The sequence below is a fragment of the Lonchura striata genome, chromosome 3 (assembly GCF_050655825.1).
Source record: "Lonchura striata isolate lonStrDom1 chromosome 3, ASM5065582v1, whole genome shotgun sequence".
In the NCBI taxonomy this organism is placed as follows: Eukaryota; Metazoa; Chordata; class Aves; order Passeriformes; family Estrildidae; genus Lonchura; species Lonchura striata.
In genome coordinates, this window is record NC_140705.1 from 102,050,587 (window position 1) to 102,074,051 (window position 23,465).

A 23,465-nucleotide genomic window follows, 5' to 3' on the forward strand; every position below is an offset into this window, starting at 1 on the left:
TCATGTGTCCTTCCTGGTCTCTCTAAATAAATGCATTAGAAAACCTCTTATGTAAAGTTTCTAGTAAACTGTGCCTGGATAATGAAGTATCTCCCACCAGTGCAAATAGAAGTGCCCAGAGTGTCTGGGTAGCGATGAAAAAGGGTGTGGGAAACTCATGGTCTGGGTGAGGAGTTCTCTGCATTTTCATACGTTGACAGCAGACTCTCCATGTCGGCCTCTGTAGCTCAGCCCTACCCTGGCCCAGAGGGCGTGCTGCTGGAGGTGAAGGATGATTTGTCCTGTTTTTCTCACCCTCCTGAGGTTTCTGTGTACTGCCAGGTAGTGTACTGCGCAGGGTTATTATAGTGGTACCTGAATAACTGCCTGGTGGTAACAGCTTTTCTGTGGCCTTTGCCCAAAGCTGTAGAGGATTATGTGCAAACCAGATTTAAGCGTGCCTGAATGATAAGATTCTCTGTGTTTTCATTTAGGAAATTAGCAAAAAGCCTCATCCAAGTGCTATAAAATCAGAAGAAAACTTCAAACCGTTGCAGGACAAGAAGAAGTATCGGCACAGACCCGAACCTCTCTTCATACCTCCTCCTTCCTTCAACCTCAGCATGCCCCACTCTGGTGCCACTCTGTACCAGAGCCAGCTCCGCTCTCCCCGTGTTCTGGGAGATCACCTGCTGGACCGGACGCACGAGCTGCCCCCCTACACTCCGCCGCCCATGCTCAGCCCCGTCCGGCAGGGCTCTGGTCTCTTCAGCAGTGTTCTCACCTCTCACAGCACATCTCACGCCCAGCTGCCCCTCACTCCACTGACACCCACTCCACGGGTGCTCCTGTGTCGGTCTAGTAAGTATTGCATTTACAGAGCAGCAGTACAGCGGAGGGACATTGATGGGTTCTGTGCGTGCTCACATGCACGGTCAGTTCTGCTGCTTCACAGGAAAAATCCGTTTTAGTGGCAGTTTTGCCTTGGATTTTGCAAAGTTAAGGCGTAAAGGGAATAGAGGCTCTGCCAGTAAGGCTGTGATCATTCCATGTGATCTGCTTCAAGAAAGGATCACCTTGCCTCTCATTACATCTGGGCCTTCTGAAGTGGAAGAAAAAGACCTAGTTTGAGACATGGTGTTCATGTTAAGTATTTGTTGTTCAGTACTTCACAAGAAAAGGTGTGCAATCACTCAGAATCAGGGCAGCAGAAACTCTGCAAGTTCAAACATTTCTATTACCTATAAACATTTAGACTGTTTCTAAATATTGATAAAGGGTCTCTTTAGCATCATAGACTGCAGTAATGTTGGTGTTAGTAAGGGAGGTGGGCACTGCAGCCTGGGAGGGTCACCAGCAGGAAAGCAGCAATACTCAAATTCCAATCTCCGTTTCAGATAGTATTGATGGAAGTGTCATTCCAGTGACGCCTGGGCCGGGAGAACAGACTGTTGAACCGTAAGGAAAACAATATTTTTTGTCATTGCTTTTATAGATTAGCTCCAACCTAGAGCCTGTGGCCTGAAGTATTTTCAGCCAGCCAAGAAGTATTCAACTTACTGAAATAATTTTGGGCTGGATGCATTTAATGTTTCTGTGGATGGTGGCTAAGGACATTTGGAACAAAGTGGCTGTGGAAAATATAGGTGTCATGGCTCAGAGTTAGTGATGGATGTAAAGAGTGCTGTGAGGAAAATGTGCCAGTGCAGTACTCTTGCTTTTGAAGAAATACATATATATATAAAATAAGAGTGGAGCTTTGGAGTGGTGGTGTTACCTGGTAGGTTCCCCATGGCAAAGTGCAAACAGGGTTGTCCCTCAGCAGTAATGGCTCTTTTTGCTCTCTGCTGAAGAGTACCATTCTCTGTGGAACAGAAATTTGCTGTTTCTGATGTCTAGCCTCTTTGCTAGTCATGCATGTAAATTAGCTTGGGTTGTCCCTAAGGTATGATGTCTCAGTATGGCTTAAATTGCATATTGAAATTTTTGTTTTTTCCCAAGAGTTCAGTTCTCTCTAGTATTCAAAATACTTATCCCACTGGGAGTGAAGCATTGCGTAAATCTGTCTGACACAATTTCCTGCCACTTCAGTGCAATAAAAGTTTTTTTAGCGTTCATTTGTTGGAAAGAAAGTGAGCGCTAATCTTTTGTATTTTATTTAAATATAATATAATATAATATAATATAATATAATATAATATAATATAATATAATATAATATAATACAAATTTTATATTTTCTACACATTGTGTGGTTGAAATACATTATTTATTCTTCTGTATAGGCGAATCAATATTGGGTCCAGGTTCCAGGCTGACATTCCTGAGCTGCAGGACAGATTGCTATTGGAGAAAGATGTGCACAAGGCTACTTTGGTTTGGAAACCATGGCCAGAACTGGAGAACAAAGTCTTCCAACAAAGAGGTATTGCCATTTTAGAAGTTCCTACATCAGCCTGTGCCTATTGAAGAAATACTCATTGATTTCTCATGTCTGTACTGAACAAAACGTTCAAGAGAATATGAATTGCTGAGAGTGCAGAGCAGAAGACTAGATCTACATGGTGTAGGTTCAGAGAAACAGCATGATATGGTGGCACTTAGAGTGAAGTCAGGTTGACTGGTTTTCTGGCAACCAAGGGGAAAGGTCATTGCTGGGAAGTTGGGTACTGAACTGCCTGGTAAAGGCAGCCAAGAGACAGCTGATGCCTGTCCTGTGACCATAGTTGAGAGGAATTGTGGCAGGCTTGGTGGGTTTTAACAGTCCTGAGCAGAATTTTTCCTGCTTCTAACATGGTTCATTCTGTTTCTCCACCCTGACTGTAGCCTTCTTGGCACAGCAATGTCACTGGTGTGAGCAAGTCATTGCCTCACAGGCAGATCTTTGGCTCTGGCGTAGCCTGTCCCATCCCAAGGATGGGCTCTGTTACCTCCTCTCCTCAGTGATCCTAAAACAAGTAGCTGAGATGTTGAGGAGAAAAAGTGTGAAAGAATCTGCTGCCCTGAGCTATGTAGTCTTTGAGGGGCATTACAGAATCCTTGGTTCCAAATGTTTGACTGACAGGCTACTGTATTAGCAGTAAAATGTTGACTTGTTTCTGACAGTGGAAGACCTTTTAAATATGAGCTGTTCCAGTGTGTTACCTGGTGGAGGAACTAACTCAGAATACGCTTTGCACTCTCTCTTTGAAGCAAAAGGAGATATTATGGTAAGATAAAAAAGCTGAAAGGGGAGATATGATCCTCTTCTGCAGATAAATTAGCATGCTTTATTAAATGGATTTAGATATGGTTATATAAAAAAGATTTCTCATTGATTTGAAATGATGCTTTAAACATCCTGTAACATTTTTGGGGAATGACTTTTCCCTTTATTCTCTAATAAATTTAAATTTCAAAGCAGTGCCTCTCTGAAGGCTTACTGTATATTTCATATAGATAAGATTACTTAGTATATAGCCTTGGGGCTTTGAATGTCTCCAGTGCTTGCTCCAGCCCTGATATTTCACAGGCTTTATATTTGGTCACAGAGAACTTACTCTTCTTCTAGCCCTTATAAAAAAACCTTTTTTTGGAGCAGCAATCACATCTACTTATTTGTTCAGAACTGTGAGGTAATTGAACACAGTTCTTATATAAATAATGCATTTCAAATATTTGCATTAGTTTAGTGATGGGAATGTTATTAACTAAGGCAAAACATCCATTTTGCCCAGTGTTAGGGAAAGGCAAGGCCCCTTGCACCAGTTCCTGGAAAGCCGGTATAAATCCAAATGCAACAAAACATGAGGCTGCACTGAGTCTCACTGGATTGGCTAAATACAGTGGGTTTTAGCTTGTGTCCCAGTTTCCTTAGGCTCTGGTAGCTGTATCTGAGAGGTCTGAGAATGTCAGGATGTGGAATTTGCTTTACAGAGAGTCTGCATTTTCAGGGGAAAAATTTTAGGGATCCATAAATCCTCCCTTTTCCTGATCTGAAGGCAGTAATTCTTGACAGATGTTGACCTACGCAGATATTCTAAAATATTTTATGCTATACATATGAATGCTGTCAAACCAACCATTAATTAAATTAACACTATCAAGTCAAATGCTAGAAATGTATTTGTGGCAAGAGCTGGAATTTGCTAAGTAATAGTCACATTTGTGCTCATTAAAGGCAGGACAGGTGCACATTAGGTGCTCTTCTGTGAGGTACAGTGTTAATGGGCCTTGGAGTAATTTGAGTAATTTGATGTGATTCTATATGACAGAAAAGAGAAAAAAGAGAGTTAATTCATATCCTCATACAAAATAGTCTTCTAAATGCAGTTTTATGCCACAGCTGATTTCTTTTCTTAATTCTGTTTTCCCCTGGTTTTTCATTTAGGTTGCTCTTGAAAAGCTGCTGTTGAGAAAGCCAGTGAGGTTGAAGTGTCATCCTTTGTCAAATTACCACTATGCCGGTGGGTTTCCTTGTGATCGTTCTATCTGTTACCCAGTCCAAGCCTGACATCCCAGGCTGGAGCATGGGATCACGTTGCACTCTCTGCTGTCTGCTGCAGGGATGGCAGCATTTAACAGAGATGATGTGGACAGTGCCAAGAGTACTCCCAGATCCGTTTTTTGCAAGTTTAGCAGTTTTATACATGACTGACAATGTACAGAGGCTTTGCATCCGTGTTGCTGTGTAGGATTCTACAGATTTAAAACTGCCTCGGGTGATTATTTTTCTCTTTTAAACTGAAATGTAACAATTTCATCTCCTTTTAAAACAGTTGCTATTTGTAATTTATAATTTAGTGTCACTAGTGTCTTAATTTTCTGATGCATAAACAATCCGCCATCCTGCCTGCTTCTTCCGAAGTGATGGTGCACAATAAATGAATATGATAATCATGAGCATCCTTCCAAAGAGGCAGTGCTGTAACTCTCACTAGGATCTTAGTGCTACTTATGGAGCCTCTGTGTCAAAAATCTAGTCAAAAAACTCTGGGTTGGTGTGAGATACAAATGTGTTAAGCCATTGGACTTCAATTGTGTCAGCTGAGCAAAGATGGCAAATGTCTCACCTCTGCAGCCCCCCCCATGCTATTACTTAATGTTTTGTAGTGGCTAACAACTGCTGAGACACAGAATAGGGTTTTACATAATACTTTTAGAACTTCATCTCCAGTTCAGGCTCAATAGTAAATGAGCCAAGAGTCTCCTGGTGGTCAGTCAATCACAGTGTGGAAAGTCATGTACTCATTTCAGCTACAATCACTGTGCAAGGTAAGTATCAGTCCACTTCCTGGCTGTAGCAGCCCACTGGAAAGACTTAAAAGTAACAAGAAGTCTTTGGAAGGCAACTCCTTAACACCTTGGCCTGAGAGCAAGAACAGCAATGTGATTGATAGTAGCTGATAATGACAGTGAATAAATGTGAACGTCAGGTTTTCGGTTTTGTCTGAGGGAGGTGCTTGGTGCCTGTGATAGCAGCTCTGTTACAGTCCAAAGGGTGGACATGGGAATGGATGGGGAAGGAGGACATCAGCCATCAGCCAGGAATTTTGATCAGAGTCTCTTGCCTGAAGAGATGACACCAAATCTGTGTGAGACAGTTCAAGAGCATAAGAACAGGAAGATGAGGAGATATCCCACAGCCTCTTCATCAGTAAACAATCTAATTAGCAGAGCAGATAAGAAATTTCTGGCTCTGTGGCAGAGAAAGAACAGTCTTTACTAAAGCAACTTCATAGTAGTTTCAAAAAAAATTCATTGGGATTCAGGGAGGAGCCAAGAGACTGTTTTGTTTAATCTTTCAGGAGAGATTATGCTAATCCCTGGTAACTAGGCACTGAGACCTGTGGACACCTTTGAATCCCTATTCTTACGCAGGAAAAAGTTTGGTTGTGCTTATCACAGCATGAAATAAAATCTCACCAGTCTGGATTTAAGTGCCATAAAATAACAGGACAAAACACTACTTTCTAATGCTTTTGCATGCAACATGTGATTGCAACTTACATTGACAGCATTGCTCTAGCACTGTGCAGCACCTCTTGAATAAGAATTTATTTCTGATTGATAATCAGCCACTCGAGGCATATGAGTATTTTTCACAATCTAGTCCATGAATAGCTTTAATATTGTTTCAAGTGGTATCAGTTTGGGATAACTTCATGTTTTCTGCCACATACTCAGAAATTATGGCTCTCCGGTTTACCACATTTAAAGGTGGAATGCATTGAAACAGAGCATGACACTTACTCATGAGAATTGACTCTCTAGAGTACCACAAACAGCAGATGCCCAAACTCATCCTTATTACCTTTGAATGAGGGTACAGGCAAATAACTCAACTTTGAAACCTGTTGGCTTGTGAAGGAAGCCACTTAGAAAACTTGAGCATTTTCTGGTGTGTGCCAAGAGAGTTGGACCTGCTGACCCAGGACTCCTTGGAAGAACACTCTATCTCTGTCCTAAGACTTGCCATCTGTCAGGATGGTGCTTTAGGAAGACAGGGAGCACATACCTGATATAAGAGGGGCACTGTTGCAAACACTTGAATTGTTCTCCTTTCAACAGTGGAGTTTCTCAGGTGTGAAGTTCTGCAGTGAGAACTGCAGGAGAGGTGGTCTCTGACATAGGGCACTTCAGGCAGTCTGGAAGCTTCTTTTATGTGCTGTGACAAGGCTGTGGGTCAGACCCAGCACATGTACATAGTGGATTTCAGCTACCTCTCCATGGGGCTCCCTGGGTGTACATGTAGCCCCCTTGAAACCCACAAGTTGGGCCCAAAGCACACAAATGAGTAGGAGATACTTAATGTCAGCAAAAACAGTATAGCAGGTAAAACAAAAGATAGAATAAATATCTAAACATAAAGACCAGATTGAAAATTTGATCTGTGTTCAAAAGCCCCAAATTCTTTTTGCTGCATTGCAGATCTCTCTCTATGCACGTTCTTTATATCTCCCTCAAGCTAACAAGAGCAAAAGTGGTTTCCCAGCAACCAGAGTTAAAAACAGCTTTTCTTCTGTTTCTTTTCCTACACAGGATTTATTCTATTAATTAGGTTACTTCCAATTAACCCGCATAATCTTATAAGGGTCTCTGCTAATACCACAGCTATTGGGGAAAGTATGCAAGGCCCAAATATTCTATAGGTGTACAACAAAATTAGTTCATGGAAGTGATTCTATGTTGTTATTTTTATTGTGTTGTCTTTTTCAGAGGGTGGGGTAGAGGCAGATGAGCAGAATGACTAGTAAAAAAGAAAATCTCTCCTGTGTTGTCATGCTTTTTAAAGTTATGTTTTGGCATAATTAGAGTAGCCTCCTGGACTGAATGAGTGCATTTACCCCTGCACACAGGGAGGGTAAATGCTCATGACTGACAGCTTGTGTAAGAAGGGAATGATGCTGGTTCAGGGTGGGAAAAGATGGAAAGGCAGTGTGTCAGCAGAAAGATCTCTGGGTGATAACAGAGTAAGTAAAACTCATGGCTTGAAGCCAGTGTCTTTCTCTGATGCTTAAGAGAGCTTTAAGTGTAAATCTCTGTGGAAATAACTAATGCAAGCTTATATCCAGTACTGGAAGAACCCACAGAAAACAGGTTGCAGGAAAGTTAATTTTGTAGTTTCCAGCGTATAAAGGAGTGATGAGATACCTGCTCTGAGCTTGTAAGCCTGGCAGTTGATGCTGAAAAACAAAACATTTGTAGTTAATAATATTGCTAGTTTTCAAGACAAAAGTGACTTGTAGAGTTCAATACAATGTGTAGTGACAAGACACAAGTTAATTGAAATCAGTGCAGAGGCAAGAATTTGCTATGAAGAGTGGTAACATTGACAGGAATATTAGGGATTTCTTTTCATAAAAGTTTTAGATGTCTGAGAAATTCTCAGACTGAAGTAGAATCTTCTCATAGTGAAAGTCATTTCAAAGGCATCCACTTTATGACTTTTTGCATATCCTTCCTTTAATGTATGTAATGCTGCCCACTCCTAACAAACAGAACCCTGCTTTGATGCAGCAGAGCAATCCTGTGTTCTTCTGTTTGCCTAATATTGAGAAAGCATAAATTCAGTTCAATTTGAATGTTGATTTCACATTTTCATGGGCAGTTAGGCCAGGGGACTGAACACAGAATAACAACATTCAGAAGTTTTATATACAGCTTCCATTAAATGATGAAAAACACTTTGTGCATATCACACATTGCTACAGTGTCTACCTACTTGTGACCTCTGCTACAGGGGATTTAAATGCTTTATCCCAAACCATGCAAGTGAAGAGCTGCAAAAGGATCTTATAAAAGGATCTTGCAAAAGTAAAATAAAAGGATATATGAACTTCTGTGTCATCAAATGTAAAGTGGCATACATGGGAATACACAATTCAATCCTTACATAGGAAATTATGGTTCTCTAGTGGTAGTTATCAATTAAAATAAAAGTTGGGAATTGTAATGCTAGTTCTAAGGAAGTATCAGCTGTATTTTACAACAGCTAAAAACATAGGCATTAAGAGGATAGAAAATATGGTGATGCCACTGTGAAAGCCTGAATTTTATGTGGACTTCTGTGTGCCTTTCTGGTCCTCTTGTCTTTATAGGAATGTTTTAATACTGGAAAAGGTTCAGAGTGGGACAGTAATGATTAAAGGTTTGGGAGTGATAGAAAGGCCACACAATTCTGAGTAGCTTGGAGGTGATGGTTAAGGTTAGGTTCACTTTCTCCTCCACTTGAAGAATGAAGGGTCATCCAGTGAAGCTACTGGGAGCTAGGAAAAAAAGAAAGGGAGGTGGCTCTATGCAGAGGGTCCACTGATCTGTGAAACTTTTGGCAAAGAATGGTTTGGGTACACGAAGTTTAATTGGTTGAAAGGAAGAGTGGCTCAGCACTTATAAGGGTAGTTACTAAATAAGCAAATTGCAACAGACTCAGGAAATCCCCTGTGCCCAGTATGGTCAGAGGTTAAGAGAAATTAGGGAGAGGCATTGTATTTCCTTGCCCTGATCTTACTGTTTCCTAGGCTATTGCCTGTCACTGATGCTGGAGACCAAATACTGGTTAGATGGACTTCAGGTCTGAGTCAGTACAGCCATGCTTGTATTTGGGTAGCAGCAATCATTCACATTTGCTTGAGACTTCCTGGTTCTCGTTTCAGATCTGGGATCAACATAAAGGTGGTGAGTTTTTATCGTTCATAATGATTTCACTTTCTTTTTAAGGCTCTGACAAATGGACTCATCAAGAAAGGAGACTGTTCAAAGAGGCACTGTCCACCTACAGCAAAGATTTCATATTTGTACAGAAAATGGTAAGGTTATTTATGTCTGTCAATTGCTGGTTTTTTTTTTTTTTTCCTTTTGCTCTATTCTGTTCCTCTTCCATTTCCCTCCAGTGCCAGACTAGCTAGTTGCAGGCATGGAGGTAGCAGTGGTGACAAGAACACCAACAGGAGTGGTATATTCATTGGTTGTACCTGTGCATTAGATAAATGTAAAAAACAGTTATAAATAATTAAAAGTTGTTGCTCTGGTGAAAATTTTCACACCTGGAATCCAAATCATGGCATTTTATGTGTGGGAATTATAGTTTTCCATTACTGTCTTGGTGTTCTCTGGCAGTTTGTTACAAGGTACCAGAGTCTCTGGCATTGAGCCTGGTGCCAGAAAGGGTTGAAACCTGTTAATAAAGAGAAGACATGTTTGGGCTTACTTTTCATGTTCTGCCACAAAGCAGAAAAGACAAGGTTATAAATCTCAGGGCACAAAAGATTACTTGTTGGCTCCAATGTTGAAAAATATTGTGGATTTATGTGAGTCGAGTCTTAATTCCTAGATTTCTCAGTGGTACTGTACAACTGAGCTATAAGAGTACATTCTGAGTAATTTTCTGTCTGGAGTTTAGAGAATCCCAGAGAAATCTGAAGTTGAAAAAGTCAGTGCAAATTTGACTGGAAAAAGATTTTTAAAAGAATTATTCTACAAGAGTATTCCTGTTGTCAAACTGCCTTTTTTTTTTTTTCTCCATTTGAATGTTTAAGGAATAAAACCTATCTCTTGGAATATATTAAAGTTGTGTTGAATGAAAGCAAAAAATTAAGACTGGACTATTTCTGCAATTCCTTAACTACAGGTTAAGTCTAAGACAGTTGCACAATGTGTGGAATACTACTATACCTGGAAGAAAATCTTGCGTTTGGGACGGAAACACAGAACGCGCTTAGAGAAGAAAAGAGATGAATGCTTGGTAAGTCTAAAAGAAGATAAGAACACTTAACACTTTATAATTTTTGCTTGACTTTTTTTGATGAGGTAGGAGGTGACATAGGTATCTTCCAATATAAATTCTTCCATAATTCTAAATTATGCTCTGTGTGAACATTTTGTGACCTCCGCTACACAAAGATTTGTGTGGCTGGACTGCAACCAGATAAAAGTTCTAACTGTAGTCCAGGGAATCCTCTGTAAATTGTGCCTGTGTCCATGTGTGCTCCTAAATGCTGCTCTAACATTCCAGTACAAATAACCACTTGGGATGTGTTGGTCTGTGGGTTGGGTTTTTTTTGGTTGGCCGTTTTGGGGTTTTGTTAAAGTAACTTGACTATAAGTACAGCGTACATGGCCTTTCTGGTGGCAGGAGAACAGTACTGTGCCTGGCATCTGTAGATCTTTGGAGCTACAGCTCCATAATACACATGCAGAGAAGCTTTATGTGCTATACCTTATCCATTAGGGGGTGGTAGCTCCAGTAAGACTAGAAGTTCATTCAGGATGGGAAGAAATAGTGATGCTGGGAAGCACTCTTGACTAAACAACATGCTGTTCCAGAACTCTGTATGTCCTACTATCCAGTGCTGTCTGACCATATTTCTAGTGTTCTTTAAATGCACTGTCTATTTTAGACAAGTGGAGAAGAGGAAGTGTTAGAGGAAGATGAGGAGATGGAAGAAGACAGAAAGGAAGAAAGGGAAATGCAGAAGTCACCTGACCCACCAGCAATCTCTCTTGTTGGACCTATAGATCTACCTGCTGTTCAGGGTCTTTCACTGTCTTCATCCTCCTTCATCTGTGAAATGCCAAACTGTGGCGCTGTATGTGCGTTTGATACATTTAATGGGGAGAGGGTGGTGGTGGTGGTCGTATGTGTAGACCAGTGAACTGTGATTTTGACTGCTTTTAATTCCCACCCCACAAAAGAGAAGCAGTTTGCTCTGTACAGAAAACTGAATTCTGAGATGATGTACCAGTTAGAAATACTATGTGGCAATAGTTCCAATTAGGTTACACAACTGTAATAATAGGATAGCTCACTGCTTTGTTTTATTGTGATTGTCTTCAGTTACAGTGGGATATTGCTGAAAGCAAGCACCATTTGAGGGAGTAGATGGTGCATATTAGACGTGTACACTTGTTCTGTTGTGATATGCATTTAGCATCCTACTTTCTGCAGTTCCAGTGTTTCCTTGTGATTTCTTGGGGTTTTTTTTTCCTCTCCCCTCCACCCCACTCCCTGCCAGGTGTTCAGTTCCCGACAAGCGCTGAATGGCCACGCTCGCATTCACGGAGGTACAAACCAGGTGACAAAAACACGCTGCACCATTCCCGGCACGAAGCAGAAATCTGGTACGCAGAGCGGATACTGCTCCATCAAGAGCTCACCTGCCCACAGCACAACAAGCGGCGAGACCGACCCAACGACCATTTTTCCTTGCAAGGAGTGTGGCAGGTAAGTGCGACTGTCTGTAGTACAGCATCACCTTTGCCTGTTTAGATTCCAGATCAGCAGTGCTGTGAGCAAACTTTGTATTTTGCTTCCATTGTCTTGGAAGTAGTTTTCCCCCTAGATGATATGTTCTCTTACCAAAGCTGTCAGAGATAGGTTTGCATGATATTTTTTATGCCCCCTGCAGTATTTACTCCTTTTTTTCACTTAACTGCTAGAATTTCTCCATCTGACATTCCAGCTTCCTGCTTCATCACCAACTTGGATATGACAGTGGGCAAATTTTTCTGTATTTCTGTGCTTGAGTTTGTCCATCTTGGTAATCATTCACTTTCTCCCTGTTGTGCAAGATGGTTGTGAAACTGATAGAGGGAAAATAGGATGTACATAGATACTGAAGCAGGTGTGGGAGCTACAAACTACCTCTGGCAAAATCAGAGTAGGCCATTTTGATACCATCAGAATGTATAAATCTGGTAATATGTCCCTGAAATTCACACCATGGCATTGCAGATTTCACGGACTTCTATTTCAGGACAAGGAAGCAAATGTACTGATAAGTTGTTGAGTCTTTTTTGGCTCATTTAATCAAAAGCAGTGCATTTTAATCTGATTTTTTTTTCCTTTAAAATTTAGGGTCTTTTTCAAAATCAAAAGCCGCAATGCTCATATGAAGACTCACAGACAACAAGAAGAACAGCAAAGGCAGAAGGCTCAGAAAGCTGCTGTGGCAGCAGAAATGGCAGCCACTATTGCAAGAACTACTGGGCCAGCTGGGCATAGTTTGATCCCCCTGGATCACATGAGCTTGGTTAAACATGTTGAAAATGTTGGTGACATTGATGATGATGTTGTTCCAGATCTGGGTGATGTCATGGAAGAGAATGAAGTTATGGATGCTGACCTCTTACTGGATGATGAAGATCCAGATCTACTGCAGGATGATGCTGAGTTGTAAATAAAGTTGTTTAATAGACAGCTACTGAGCACACCCTGAATGGATCAATCAGGAAACCCGGACTGCTTGTTTATTCTCACTGATTGTAAACTACCTGTTGAAAATTATAATTCTTTTATCCAGGTCTAGAAAAAAAAATCTGCTTTTTTTCCTTTTTTTTTATTAATTTGTGTTTTGGGGGAAGAAATAAATAATTGGTACAAATATTCTTATAAGGTGTTTTTATCTGAGCTCTTTTTGCTGATAACTTCCAAGACCACTAATTACAGAAGTTCATGGTTCTGCTATCAGTTCCTACCAGATGGTCCTGGTAGAATGTTTAGTCTTTAACTCTTCCAGTTTTCATTTTACCCCAATTACAAGAATAAATTTCACACACTTCTGATGAAACATTTTTTTTTGTCTATATTGGATCATTTCCAGCATCTTCTAGAGAGTAAATGTCATCTCTCTGAAAGATACGATTACATTATTTGTCTTTGTGCTGCCATTTTAAGCGAGATGGAGGAAAAAAAAGATCTGGTTTAACTGTGAAAGAGTTAGTAATATTGCAGTTCATTTTCAGCTCTGTCTTGGTTACACAGGATGTTTTAGACATTCCATTTAAGCATGGTTTTGATCTGCTGATTTTAAAGTGACCGAATTTCAAGGATTGAAGAAGGAAAATGATTGTTCTATTTTCTACATCCTCTGATGGGAACACTGAATCAGGAACACTGCCTTGGTAATCAGATTGCACTGGAAATATTGTCCCGTGACAATAAATCACACTGTGGAATAGCCATCTCTGTGGTTTTAGGGGAGTGTGTGTTTGAGCACACACTCAAAGTGAGTTTGCTTGTTCTCTCACAGGCAAACATAGGGAAGCATTCTTGCCATTGGAAAAGAGACTGATATGCTTTCAGCATGTAGGTATAATGTGTTATTCTTGTGCCATTTTCAGTCTTCTTCATTACATCAAATTCAGCTGTTGTTTATTTACTATAAACATGCTGCAGAGGTGAGTTGATGTTGCCGTTTAATGACCATTTCTCCTCCGTTAGGTTCAGATCTACATGCTGGACACCTGACACATTTTATATAAATTTAGATTTGGTTCTCTGATTAAACAGCATTTGAAAGAATTGTACGTTGCAGAATAAAACAAGAAATGGAGTTAGGTTGAGTGGACCTTTAATTGCAGAATATGAATGTTGATTGCAGAGCTCTCACAGGCAGCAGCACTGATTTTCTTGTGAATTTTGCACAGTAGAGGAGTATTGTTAACTTTATAAAATACTTTATAAGACTTACTTCAGATCTTCCAGGCTTCAGGTTTGTTTGGTTTTTTTTTTTTTTTGTTTTTTTTTTTTTGTGGGTTGGGCTTTATTTTATTTGGTTCTTTTTGCTGTATTCCTAACACCTTTACCAGAATCTGAGTAATGGTGGGTCTAATTTTCTACTTGTTGTCCTTGTTTAACTATGCAAAAGGAGGGTAAATCACAGCAATTTTATAGGAGTTACCTGACCACACAAGTTGAGAACCACTGACAGAGAGAGAGATGCCTTCTCTGCCAAAGCCAAATATGTGAAGCCAAATGACCTCGAGTTTCTACTTAAGGTCGAATGTTGTGATGCTAAAGAACAACCCTTCAGGAGATTGGAAATAACTTCTCGGTTTCCGGTTTGTGAAGTTCCTGTGTACATGGTTGTTTTAGTGTTCTGGGGGGTTTTCCAGAGGTTTTTGCAGTAGGGCTTGACCAGTGGGTGGAATTTCACTCCTGTTACATAAGAGGTGATGTTCTCAGTCGTTGTACCCTTGAGCTTCAGGAGATCAGGCAGCAGCAGCCTTTTCTTTCCCAACCTGCCATTTGGCACATTCCCCAGCAGTTCCTGTCCATGCTGTGACATTTTACTTTCACAGGGGTCATGTGCACCCAGGGTCAGCAGACTGGGTGCTCAGCTGTGTACCACCAGCAAGACCCACTGACAAAAAAACCTCACAGATACTGCAAGTCTTCGTGGTTTGCAAAGTGGACACTTCTGTGAGCACTAAAACGTGTTGGCTTTCAGGGGTCTCTGTTGGAAACAGCCCAGCAGAGTTGACTCTTCCTCTCCCAAGCTTGTATCATTTTGAACTTTTAAGGATCTTTGTGAGAAAGGCTCTACACTGGAAAATAGACAGGTTTTCAGGTTCCTGGTGCTTAAAAACTGTTTAAGAAAATGATGATTGAAATCAGAGTTCTGCTTAAAGAACAGAACAGTAGAAATTTAGGGGCTTGATTCTGAAGAGCAGCTCTATATTAAAGAATCTACAGTGACACTTTTTTAGTAACAGTTGCACAGGACCTGTGCTAAATTTAGTATCTAAATATATATATATACATACATATGCCTGGTTAAGTAACATTAATTGGGTGCTGTTTTATTGTACAAACAAGAATATAATAGAACAACGATAACCAAAGAAGTTATTCATAAAGGAAAAAAAAATAAAAAAATGCACATTTCCTAAGCAGTACATGATTTAGGCCTCATTGACTGCATCATTAAGTGTTGCATTGGCTGATGTTAAATGTGCTGTTCTGCCTATTTGTACATGAGTTGAACATAGTTTTGTTTCAGAAAACTTTTTTTCTTGCTGATGGTTGATGATGGAAAACTATTCAATATTGGAGCTAGTCCTCTTTGATAAAATGTGTACATACAGAAAACATATTTTATGAGAAAAATCTTATTTTCAATATTTAACTGTTATTTTATTAGAAGATGGTTGTGTAAATATTTTAGGCATTTTAGTGTAAAAAGCAGACTGTAATTTTAGGTGGCAGAGGAAGTAACAAAATAAAAAATCTGTAATCATTTGATAGAGCTTGTGATCTATGCTGGTCTCAGGTTCCCGTTGCTAGCACACAGCTTAATTTCAGGTTAATCTTGCTGTACACTGCCTACCTGGTTGTGTGTATTTAAGGATGGTTTAGTGGCATAAATTAGTTTTTCTACTCGCTTTGAAGATTTGGTACCGGTCAGATGCTGTGTTGTATTATTAACCGATATTTGTCTGTGTGAAAAGGAAGGGGTTTATGTACCATTTCCAGTCATTTTTATATATCAGTAAAATACAGTCGGACGGGTTTTGCTCTAACGGGCTTGTATGCCTTTTTAAAAGGTTGAAAAGGGAGAAGGTTGAAAACTAGGGTTTGTGTAATTGGTTTAGTTTGGGCTTTTTCACAGGATTCCTAGAGAACAGGACGGGGGGCGGCGGCCGTCCGGGGCGGGAAGCGGCTGAGGGGGAGCGGCGGCTCCGCCGGGGCTGCGCTGAGGCAGCGCTCGGGGGAGCCGGGCGGGGGAGCCGGGCTGGCGAACCGGGCCGGGGAGCCGGGCCGGGGAGCCGGGCTGGCGAACCGGGCTGGGGGCTCGTAGGGCGCCGTGCGAGCTCCCGGCCCGGCCCCGCAGCCCCACCGCCGCCCCGGCGGGGGCAGGCGCCGCGGGCCGCGGGCGCTGCTCTCCTTCCGGGCCGTGCAGGGCGGGCCGGGGCGGGGCCAAGATGGCGGCGGGGTGGCTGTGGCGGCGGCTCTGTCAGGTGCGGTGTGTGGCGGGAGAGGGACGCGGAGCGCCGTCCTCCTTCTCGGCCTTGCCCTCGGTGTCTTCATGCCTGAGGGGAGTGGGAAAAGAGGACGTGGCAAATGCTGTCCTTCGGGCTCCGGGAGGGCGGGGGCAGTACAGCGTGGGACTGTGTCTCTGCGCGCCATCATCGCCTGGCGAGCTCTGCGCTGTAGCTCTGTGGTTTTCCCGCGTGGAAGGGATACTGAAGAGTAGGTGACTTGGATTTGGAGGCCGTGTGCTAGGCGAGTTTCTAAAGCTCAAAGCTTGGAAGTTGCCACGTAAAATAACAGTACTGCTCTGATGGTGTTTGCTAGTTTGGATTCAAAAACGGTGATTGCTTTCTCTCAAATTGAGAAAATTGGGTTTTCTGGAGCCCTAAACTCTCTTCTGACTCAGGCGTCTGTCTCCCCCTGACACTTCAGAGGCTCTCAACCAAACAAAATTAAGGCTATTTTGCACTAGGAGAGGGGTAATCATGTTTTGTGCAATGTCTTGGTTCTGTTATGTTGCAGTCTTTGAGTGTCATTTCCACCGTCTATGATGGCCATTAGCAAAAGCACATCATTAAATCAGACTGTGAAGCTGTTTACCAATTCCTGCCCCCTGAATGTCGTATCTACCACTTGAGGTTTTCAGTATATCATTTTGTCAAAATTTGCATAGAGCACCTTTAATTTAATGTTACAAAAACTTTTGAATTAATGCAGATCTGCTTAATTAGTAACAAAGGGAGATGGCATGTTGTAGGAATAACATGTACAATCATAGAATACTGGAAAGGCTGCAGACCTTAGTTTGTGGGATAGTACTCTACTGCTTCATCAGGTTTTGTTTTATTCATTTTTATTGCATTAAGACTGAAATCTTTGTATCTAAAACCACATAGCACAATATACCATGAGTGCATCTATCTTTGCATGCAAATAATAAATCCTTATTACCACGTCAAGCAGTTATAAGTAAAAGAATACATAGCATAGACTGCATATGCACATGCATTAAAAAACACAAAACAGATAAAAATTCAGTTATGACTAGAGTTAATAGCCTTATATTTGTCATCTGGGGTCAGATTCTGTGTCATGTACTTGCACAAACAGCTTAGGCCCTGCACTGAATAGTCTTTTAATCTCATGGGCCTGTCTGCTTCCTGAAGTGGTGTCAGCTGATTGTTACTGTACTTTATATTGGCATTGAATGGAAGGAAGGCAGCATTCTGAATTCAGGAAGAGAGACTTGAGTGCAAATGTCAACATAATTTTGCCATAGAATCATAGGCCTGGACTGGGAGGGACCTTAATGACCGTCTGTTTCCAACCCCTTGCCATGTGCAGGGACACCTCCTAGATCAGGTTGCTCAGAGCCCCGTCCAGCCTGGCCTTGAGCATTCCCAGGGATGGGGGATCCTCAGCTTCTCTGCGCAGTCTGTTCCACTGCCTCACTACCCTCACAGTCAAGAATTGTTTTCTGATATCTAATCCACCCCTACCCTCTCTCAGTTTGAAGCCATTCCCCCTTGTCCTGTCATGATGTGCTCTTGTCCCTCTATTTTATTAGCTGTCATTAGATAATTACTAGCTCTATTTCAATACTTGTAGGTATTAAGGCTCAGCATGAACTTTGAAACTTTCTGAATGATTATCTACTACAGTGACAAATATTCAGTGCTCCTAAAATTGCCTATTTTGTTATGCACTTAAGGAATGTAAAAGTAGTGCCTCTGTGAAGATCTGGATTTGAAAGGACTGCTTAAGGGGAGGCATTTGTACCGTAGTCAGCTTTGTAAACAGAAATCTCCCCTGCCTCTTCCTGCAGACATCTTTATGGGAAGCGGCATTTGTGGATAAATTGTGACTGAGACAAAATTACTTCAAAAAGCAGTTTTGCTCACTGCTGATGTATAATGAATGTATGATGCATACTGGAAAAGGTTAGGGACCTAGTAGCATCATAGAGTGAGTTATGCAGATCCACAGGCAACTGCAGTAAGATTACCTGGAAAAGTGTAAAGCCTGGCTGTTTTCTCATGATTTGATTAGACAGTCACCTGTATAACTCTCGGATGGGATATCTGACTTCTCTCCTAAAGCTGTGACTCCAGCACATGTCAAAAAAGACTATCAAGGGTCGAGATAAGTAACTAATTTGGTTTTGGCATTCTGCTGCAGCTCTGAGGTTCTGTTAAGTGAGAGTTCCTCTTTCCCCCCCAAAGTAGTATATAACATTGCCAAATTAAGAATTAGTGGAAGGAAGCTAGAAGCCACATAGTGTTCAGAAGGGAACAATTATTGTAGTATGAAAGATAGTAATGTCACATGATTGACAACTATATTCCTTTTCTAACAGAGAAAATCATGTTATCTTTTAAACGTGGTTCATTTGCTTGTAAGAAGTATTTCTATTTAAATGTTCTCTTCAAAAGAACAAGTGCTCAAAATCACAAGGAACTTTTTTTCTGAAAAACCAGTCAATTACCAGTTAAATTCACAGTCTAAGATTTTGCATTTATAGGATACTGTTTTCAGTTGCTTTCTTAAGTCCTACCTAGGCTTGTCACTTGAAAAAAAGTATATATATTGTACCATGAAAGTAAAACTAAAGAGAAAATATTACTATATACAGAAATGGCATCTGATGCCACAAAAATAGTTTTTTCTGTTAAAAATACGCTTTGTAATTGCTACTCAGAGGCCTCAGTAGTAAGTGCATACTGTTATTGTGCCCTTAACATGCTTCTTTTTTTAGGTGCTATTGTATACTGAAATACATTTCCACGCTCCTGTTTTCCTGTGTTTTCCAAAGGAGCAAACTTCCTAGTTTGTCAAATCAGTGACTAGGAATGTGCTGTGCTTTGGTATGCAAAAAAGTAATCTTTAATAAACCCGTATTAACTGGCTGCTTTCTGATTTGGGGAAAATCATCATATCATAACTTATCTGTTTTATACAGGGATCAGCTTTTCCTGTCAGTTATGCAAGCAGAATTATGCAAAAGCAGTATTTTCTTCCGTAAGTGTAACAGCCCCTCCTCCTCCAAAGTCCCTGAAAAAATAAAATCCAACTTTAACAACTTATTTTTTGCTTTCCCCATGACTGTATTTCTAGGAGCTCCAACTTGATGGGAGCACGACTGGCTGGATCCCATGGTGATACACAGGAGTCTAAGACTAATCCTTTGGTGAGTGTTCTGTAACACAGTATTTTGTATATTGTCTTAGTAATAAAGAGGTCATCCAGAAAAAATTGAATTATTTTCTTGCAGGTTTTTGAAGGTCTGCATTAGTGATGTCAGATTTTTCTTAGAGAAATAAATAATTTGATGTGTTGCTTTTTTTTTCCCCAACAAGATTTCTGTAGCTTACAGTTGCCTCTCAGTAGCTTTCCCCCTTTTCTGTGCAGCTGTAACTCTATGAAATACCAACTTTTCGGCCATATTCAGTTGAATGCCCGCAGCAGCTTAGCAGCCTTTTGACAAGAGCTTCAGAAACATCTGACAGGCAGTATTAGATCTACAGTGGTGATCCAGCCTTCCTGCTGTGGCTGGTACATGCTGGATTTAGTGTGCTAAACTGCCTAGGAGTGAACCTCAGGGAAAATCAGCAGTTCTGCACTCATTAAGGCTCTTCCAGTTGATCAGCGAGCCTGGATCATGAGAGATTGAAGCTCTAACTGAAGGTCATAAACTTGCACTTGTATGAACATGAAGGATAATACACCTGGGGAAGACTACTGTGTTTGAAGTAGTCTTAGGGCTTAGTAAAGTGAGAATTCTGGTTGCTGTCCATAATGGTCCATTTAATTTCCATACCCAAGCAAACCCTCGGGTATTTGCACACTGCTCTATAAAATACAAATGGTGCTCCAGACTTGCTTCAACAATGAGTTTTGTTCTTCTTGTTGCTAGTGTTAGCCTCCTTATATCTCTCTGGTATTCCTTTTTTGCATGAAGAAATTTTACCTAATGTTCAGAAGTTAGCTATCTCTTCACACTTTGCCTTCCCTGGTAGAGTGAGACCTGTTAGTCAAGGTAATACAGGCAGACACTGTTAGATAAACTAAAATAAGCAGCTCAACAGATTGTGGGGTGTTTTGCTCTTTTTACAAATGGGGCATGCAGGCTAGGGAAATACACAGTGCATGCATTAATTAAGGAGAACATGGTGTGGTAACTCTTGTATTTTCTTCAAAAATGCAGGTATCTCTTTCAGATGAGCCAGAAACACTGTACAAGAGATTGTCCATTTTAGTTAAAGGCCACGATAAAGCTGTGTTGGACAGCTATGAATATTTTGCAGTGCTTGCAGCTAAAGAACTTGGCATCTCTGTTGAAAAAGTGTAAGTAATTAATCTGTCGAGTGATACGGAGTGAGATGCTTCTTCTGTTATCCACTGTAATTCAGGTCCTCTATGTAGAAGTATTTTTTTTTTTTTTATAAGAAATGGCTATGAGCTGACATTTTTTTCTCAGATTACAGACCTAACAGTTCTTTGATGGCAGGACAGTGATGAGAAAGCAGCAGCAGTTCTGCACTCAGCACTGCCATAGTGGAAGTGCTTTTTATCTACGTGAAGGATACTGCCAGTACTTTCTGCACAGCTGCCAGTGCTGTAGCTTACCTGACCCAGTGCTGGTTAATACCTGAGTTAATACCATGCCCATGTGAGTTAATAACAAACTGTACCAGAGTTTGATATTTCCTTGTAGATCTTCTAAATGTCAAATAAGAACAGAGATTTCAGCATAATCTTTCAGATAAGCTTGTATTATCATCCTTTATATAACATGAAAATTTCTTTTTCTTCTTTGCTCAGAGATAAACCCCCAAAGACGATAGAACGATTTACACTTCTCAAATCTGTACACATTTACAAGAAGCACAGAGTTCAGTATGAAATGAGAACACATTACATGTGTTTAGAGGTAAGAAAGAAGGAAACAAAATTGTTCTAGGTGCACAGTTCAAAGATATTACTATATGCGAATGCACAAATGAAAATGTTTTGGAGAGGAGAATGTAGGAGAATATTGGAAAACAGCTGACCTAGTTACATAAAATGTAACACGAGTTATTCTGAATGCTCAGCCTACATAATTTTTGGACCAAAAAGTTTTTTATTTTTACCATCATCTTAAGAGCTGAAAAAATGGCTAAAGAAAATAAGGTAGAATTGATGTGTGTTATGCTCTTGGTTTCGAAAAATCATTGGGATGAGCGTTTTCTCAGGAAGGGAAGAAGGTGCAGCTAAATCATTGGCATTGCCAGTTGCTAAGGGTTCTGTTTTCTATGAATTGGTCTGATATTTTTGAGCAGACATACTTTTGTTCTGTGCAGCATCATGTGGCAAACTACAACTGCATGTAGGCAGTAGAAGAAAGGAAGCATAGACAAACCACCAGCTCTGTGGCTGATGACACAGACATCTGTATGGTTTAGAATGCAGCTGTGGTTGACTTTCTTAGAAGAAGGTTTTACTGACAGCATTTTGTGGCTCCCGGTTGTCTTACTGTATATTTGTACAGTGCTTAGCAAAATGGGACTTTTAAGTCCCTTGACATGAGTGCAGTACAAGTGGCTACCCATAAGCCCTATTTTTGCCTTCCAGGAAAACCTAAAGGATCAGTAAATCAGTGAAACCAGGAGAAACTAAAAAATAAATCAGCATTTCAGTGGAACTCTGTAGTTGCAGGATTTATAACAGGCTTGAACTTTGGGAGTCTAGAAAAGCTGGTGATTCTTGTATCATCTGTAACTAATTTTGTCTGATACCTGCAGTGTTAAGATCCACCACTTCCATCATAATCAATGCATGTGCTCCCAGGCAGCATGTGCACTTCTGTGGAATGAAGTAACTACTTTACACTAACATGAGAGTTGAGTACAGATGAACTGCTTCTGTTAAGAATATTATGGAAGCTGTCTTCCTGTAAGATGTTTGATCCCCCATAGCAAGGGCCATAAAAGCCAGGGCAATTTTTTTTAAATTCTTTTAGAAGTATTATTAATAGTAGTTAATTTTAAAAAATTCTTTCTGTTTTAGTTAAAATACCTAACAAGCAGTACTGCTGCAGTCTACTTGGAGTACGTGCAACGAAACTTACCTGAAGGGGTTGCCATGGAAGTGAAAAAGGTCAGTTTCCACCTCACATTATTAACTGTTACGAGTCCTGGTTGAAATACCAGTAACTACTGAAGTCTTTAGAAAGTCAGCAGAGAAAATGGGTGCAGTTGGATAGGAAGATTTTCCGAAATACTGCATGGTAGAGAGGCTGTATTGCTTGGCAGTGCCACTAGGTGGCATTTTAAATCTGATTCATATCTCAACCCAGAATAAATAAAGCAAAGTAGTTAGATGTTAGCTGGCTGGTACAGTAAGTGGTTGTTTTTCTTTCCTTTTAGACTAAGATAGAGAAAATACCAGAACACATTCAGAAACCTGTCTGGGATACACTACCTCAAGTAGAAGAAACTGAAGTAAAGTCATGAACACATCAGGTACTTGGCTCCATTAGTACTGCAATTCATTGCGCCTATCAACCTCATTGACTGAGACAGTCCATTGTTAAATAAAGGTTCTCTTATAAAAACTTGTTTCTTCAAGTTATTTTTGTTCATAACTCCAGTACATGTAGAGTAAAATGCTATAGAGTGAAGAAGTTTTACTGTGTTCTGTGATTGGTGAGTGTGTTAATTTATAATAAGTTTGTAGAAAGGTAAAGTTTATTTTTACTTATATATACATAAATTCACCACCTCCTTTTGGTACTCGATGGCTTCTGAACGCTGAAATTCTTGCAAATCCACTTCATGTTTGTGTCATGTTCAATATTATGGATGCCAGACTGTTATCAATTTATCAATTTTGGATAAGCTAGTTTGTTGGATAAACTATTTCCCATCGTCTTTTCTCCTACTTGCACCACATTTCTCCATTTTTGCTTTCTGCTACATTTCTTAGTGAGTGCTAAGAGCAACACTCCCAACCATTTGTCAACATGTGACACCATTGCTTTAGGTTTTATCTCAAGTAATCTTCCTACTGACCAGCCCCTCTGATTTTTCAGTCAGAAAATTTGTAGTTGCAATAAATACCCCGTGCTTTATATTATTTATAGACATCAGAGTTTGAGTATTCTCTCTCGTGTTCTTAGGAGTCAGACATCCAAAGTTTAAATGATCCCTATCTGAAGTGCCCACTTTTGCATCCATATAGCAGAACTATCAGGATCAACAATTGTTGTAAATGC

General features: G+C 40.5%; 2 protein-coding genes across 13 annotated transcripts in view; both read left to right on the plus strand.

Moving 5' to 3' along the window:
- TRERF1 (transcriptional regulating factor 1) overlaps positions 1-15,481 on the plus strand; it is a 101,364-nt gene extending 85,883 nt beyond the window's left edge. For 10 of the 11 annotated variants that reach the window (XM_085575982.1, XM_085575983.1, XM_021547612.3 and 7 more), the window contains 10 exons: positions 474-840; positions 1,377-1,437; positions 2,265-2,404; positions 3,085-3,188; positions 4,349-4,424; positions 9,178-9,266; positions 10,088-10,201; positions 10,857-11,045; positions 11,472-11,680; positions 12,314-15,481. In XM_085575982.1, the coding sequence (XP_085432108.1) occupies positions 474-840; positions 1,377-1,437; positions 2,265-2,404; positions 3,085-3,188; positions 4,349-4,424; positions 9,178-9,266; positions 10,088-10,201; positions 10,857-11,045; positions 11,472-11,680; positions 12,314-12,635 (1,671 nt within the window). In that variant the 3' untranslated portion in view covers positions 12,636-15,481. The remainder of the gene's footprint in view (positions 1-473; positions 841-1,376; positions 1,438-2,264; positions 2,405-3,084; positions 3,189-4,348; positions 4,425-9,177; positions 9,267-10,087; positions 10,202-10,856; positions 11,046-11,471; positions 11,681-12,313) is intronic. The other variant, XM_021547617.3, reaches the window with a different exon arrangement.
- Positions 15,482-16,142: 661 nt separating this feature from the next.
- On the plus strand, positions 16,143-22,805 carry MRPS10 (mitochondrial ribosomal protein S10). 2 transcript variants are annotated; one of them, XM_085576001.1, is made up of 8 exons: positions 16,143-16,197; positions 18,966-19,074; positions 19,170-19,228; positions 19,325-19,397; positions 20,415-20,554; positions 21,032-21,140; positions 22,259-22,348; positions 22,618-22,805. In XM_085576001.1, the coding sequence occupies exons 2-8, from the start codon at positions 19,060-19,062 to the stop codon at positions 22,702-22,704; spliced, it is 573 nt and encodes a 190-aa protein (XP_085432127.1). In that variant the 5' UTR covers positions 16,143-16,197; positions 18,966-19,059; the 3' UTR covers positions 22,705-22,805. The 2 variants fall into 2 exon arrangements, with proteins under 2 accessions (XP_085432127.1, XP_021403200.1); XM_021547525.4 differs by lacking the exon at positions 18,966-19,074.
- The last annotated feature ends 660 nt before the right edge of the window (positions 22,806-23,465 follow it).

What these genes read in the sequence shown, in the direction of transcription:
- MRPS10 (XM_021547525.4), top strand. Translation starts at nt 16,162, where the DNA reads ATGGCGGCGGGGTGGCTGTGGCGGCGGCTCTGTCAG. An exon ending in GGCATCTCTGTTGAAAAAGT is followed by an intron (nt 20,555 to 21,031) that starts GTAAGTAATTAA and finishes TTCTTTGCTCAG; the next exon opens with AGATAAACCCCCAAAGACGA. An exon ending in CACATTACATGTGTTTAGAG is followed by an intron (nt 21,141 to 22,258) that starts GTAAGAAAGAAG and finishes TTTCTGTTTTAG; the next exon opens with TTAAAATACCTAACAAGCAG.